Here is a 3,689-nt window from a genome sequence, read left to right on the forward strand (position 1 = left end):
CCAAAAAAAAAAAAAAAAAAAACATCTTTGTCCGCCAAACTAAATTAAAAGCTCAGAACTTTCTTCAGCAAACTCAAAATGAAGGCTTAATTAATGTCAATTGGGCATTTCAAATTTCTCCCACTGACCGAGTGAGGTTCAATTTCAATTAGCCAATGGATCATCAGAATTAGCATTAAAAATTAACCAAAGCACTAATTGAATACACGGAGTAATAAATAAATTAACGCATGAAGCTAAAAGAATGAATTACCTTAGGGTTAGTGACGTTGGCGTTACGGCGGAATTCAGAAGCAACGGAAGAGCGGAGTTCGGAGGGGGTAACGACGTCGTATAGATTGTAGATTTCCATAACCTGAGGAATAGATCTACAGCACATCCGGAAGAACTCGAAGGTTCGGTGGCGAGCCTCCTCCAGGCTCATCGAGTTCGGCGGAACCTTAAACTGCTTCATCAATTGCGCCATCGCCGACGAGCGGATGAGATATGAGAGAGAGAGAGAGAGTGGTGGATATGGCAGAATCGAAAATACAGAGGGGAAAGACACTGGAGTAAAAACTGATAGGTATTCTAGGGGCTTAATTTAGGGCGTGTTTGGATAGTGGTGAATAAAAACTAAAGTCCAAACAATACAATTTTATGTTTGGATTATCTCAAGAAAAAAAATTATGGTTGGAATTTTTTTAAGATGATAATGAAACTTGCAACCATTATTGAACGTGTGTATTATAAAATTTCATTATTGTATAATGCGCAAACCATACATGATACTTAAACTGCACTAAAAAGACCCTATGCGAATGTATAATGGATTGGACTGAAAGAATATTAACAAGAATTGAAGCCATACAAAGATAAAAATTGTGATCTTTGATTCTTATGTGAATAAAATAATTGAGATTAAAATAAATTTGTATTTTACAAATTAACTATAAACCTATTTTCTAAAATTTAATAGAATAATAGGTCACACATTTATGTCAACCCCAAACAGGGACTAGTGTCTTGAACATATAATCTTTGGATCAACTGAGTGACTGACAGACACAATGGATATACAAACACAACATTTGACTCCTCCCAACCAAAAATGAAAGATCAAAGTTTTTTGGGTATCCACATCACTGCGAAACTAATCCGGATTCAGATTCGGCTCAAGTCGCGCTCGAGAATTTGACTCTTATTCGGGAGGTCTAACCCGGAGCCCACAAAGTTTCTGGTTGCATTAGCAGCTGACTAACCAACTGCCCCAAACTGGTGGGTTGAAAGATTAGTAGTTTAGACGAATATAATCAAGTGGATGGAACAAGGATTGTTGTTTACCTGTTGAAAAGACTCATAGCTTCTTGTTTTGCACTTTCTGTCATGGGCTTAATAGATACATGATGAGAAGATCCCACTGCAGAAATCTGGGTGCTAGACCAAACAAACAAACAAACAAAAGTATTTCAATCACCATGATAGCTAACCTTATGAACAAAAATAAAACAAAACAAAACACGACACATATCTAGTACCTATGCTGTTTGGAGACTTTGTCTGGTGAATGGCACTGTCTGTCTTGCACAAGACAACCCATTGATAGCAGAAGCAGTTTGTTTTTAACAGCACGGGTAGTCAATACGTAATGCCATTACTCCGTGAGAAGCTTGTAAAAAGATAAGTGCAATGTTGTTTTCCTAACAGAATCTTGAGCGAATGAGCTATGCATTGTCAGTAATTCCAAAATATTTGATTGCTACGGAACTTTTTCTTGAGATAGGTTTTAATAAGCTCTTTATAGGTCCAACTTTTTTTACTACTGAACTCCAAGAAGGCGTCTGAACTCAAGTGGAAATCCCCTTTCCCCATAGCCTCGAAAATGACTGGATCTGTTAACATGGCAACACGATCGTTTACATTCATTTTGTTTAAAGCAAAATCTAGGTTCCTTCCTAGTCTTCTGTCCAAGTAAGCGTCGACTACAGATCCATAAGTCACGAGATCAGGAACCACTTGTTCATGCTTCATGTGTTCAAGGCTTACGTGCAGATCCCAGAATAGGCACATTTTCGAAAAGGCCATTGTGCGAATGTTGAACGTCGTAAGATCAGGACGAAATCCATATTCTACCATTCTGACGAATTCTCTCTGCAAGCTTTTCATTTTGAATTTGGCGGCATACGATAGTAGCAAAAGATTCCAAAGCAGGTTTCCAACGTTCTTCCTACCGAGGCCTACATCCCTGAGGAACTGACCCAAATAGTAGAACTTCTCCTCTTTGATATAAGCAGTAGAGATCGACCTAATTGCGTCTTCCTCTATGAGAATCCTTGACCTCTTAAGACGCATGTAAGCGCATTCCATTTCAGTAAGTGAACCAAAACGGCTGTAATATATCACGTAAGCATTACCAGTGGCAGAATCTACAGGGAAGCCCATGGAAACCATTTCCTTTAACATAATTTCCATCAATTGAAGTTGCCCTCTCTTTCCAAAACAAGATATAGCCAGTGCATAAACACGTGGAAGCATGCTAGAGTCTTTCATCCGTACTTGATGAAGAATTTTGACAACCATATCAAAATATCCCATGCACCCATAGATATCAATTAGTTTTGCAACTACTCGAACATCCAGCACAAAAGAACTGTTTAGTATTTCATCCCAAACTGCCTGTGCTTTACTAAGTAAACCGTTATTGGCATAGCATAACATCAGTGCAGATAGGGTAGACATATCAAGTAGAAAGCCTTCAGATCTCATACCAAGTACAAGCCTTTCAGCTTCAAGAGGTAGTCCTTTTATACTCAAGTCCTTTATCAATGAAGCAATATTTGCATAAGAACCATTCAAAGCAACTTTCTCCACTTTGTTGTGCCACGGTTCCTATTATCAACACAGCAAATAAATGTAGGATAAAAATAAAGAACACTATTTAAATTTGATATGTTTCGTGCATGGAAGATGGATTTCATAAAACCAAACAAACAAATAACAACATTATACATTTAATCCTGCTCTAACTCTAGATCCTATCACAAGCAATGGAAAACCAAATAAAACTGAAGCGTTGAGTACTAAAAAAACTAGTTTCAATCAAAATGAACCATTAGTCCAAGCAAATTGTACATATCCTTGAAACATTGTTTCTTTTGAGCTATTGCACTATTCAATTTGGTTATTGCCAAGTCCAAAGAGCTTGAATATCAAGTTGAGCCAATTGGCTCAAGCATATCCTGAGTCTAATTGAACTGATATTGAACAACTCGAAGCTTCTATTGAGCCGAGTTGAGCTCCAAAAATACAGCTCAGTAGAGCTTGAGTATAACTTCGAGCTTCTAATATCATGTCCAACTCCGATCTGAGCCTGCTAGTGTTTGAGTCAGATTGTGCAATCCCGAGTTAATTAATGAATACAAAGGATGATTAAATGTTTCACAGGCCACAACATACAGTACAAATTTAGTGCAATAGCATTTATCAATATTTATCATAGTTATCTCAAGTTTTAAAACTTCAGTGATGTTTTTATTTTCTTTAATTAATGATGAATAAAGGTGTTCATCAAAGGATAATGCTAGTCTTCAGCTTCTTGTGTCTGTCCCTCTGTCCCAATTTCTGTTTCAACTAAATTTTGCCTTAAGCTACTCAGAATAAGAATTCTCACCCCACTCCCCGCCCCCCCCCCCCCCCCCCCCCCCCCCCCC

General features: G+C 37.9%; 2 protein-coding genes across 2 annotated transcripts in view; both read right to left on the bottom strand.

Annotated features, from left to right (window-relative positions):
* Nucleotides 1-466, bottom strand: part of LOC116025167 (NADH dehydrogenase [ubiquinone] 1 alpha subcomplex subunit 6) — a 3,970-nt gene extending 3,504 nt beyond the window's left edge. The window contains exon 1 of the mRNA XM_031266286.1: nt 254-466. Within this exon, the coding sequence (XP_031122146.1) occupies nt 254-466 (213 nt within the window). The remainder of the gene's footprint in view (nt 1-253) is intronic.
* Nucleotides 467-925: 459 nt separating this feature from the next.
* The window catches only part of LOC116025166 (pentatricopeptide repeat-containing protein At3g42630-like), a 6,021-nt gene continuing 3,257 nt past the window's right edge, over nt 926-3,689 (bottom strand). The window contains exons 3-5 of the mRNA XM_031266285.1: nt 1,518-2,868; nt 1,324-1,416; nt 926-1,254 (exon numbers count right to left, since the gene is read on the bottom strand). Of these exons, the coding sequence (XP_031122145.1) occupies nt 1,714-2,868 (1,155 nt within the window). The 3' untranslated portion in view covers nt 926-1,254; nt 1,324-1,416; nt 1,518-1,713. The remainder of the gene's footprint in view (nt 1,255-1,323; nt 1,417-1,517; nt 2,869-3,689) is intronic.

The sequence above is a fragment of the Ipomoea triloba genome, chromosome 7 (genome assembly GCF_003576645.1).
Source record: "Ipomoea triloba cultivar NCNSP0323 chromosome 7, ASM357664v1".
In the NCBI taxonomy this organism is placed as follows: Eukaryota; Viridiplantae; Streptophyta; class Magnoliopsida; order Solanales; family Convolvulaceae; genus Ipomoea; species Ipomoea triloba.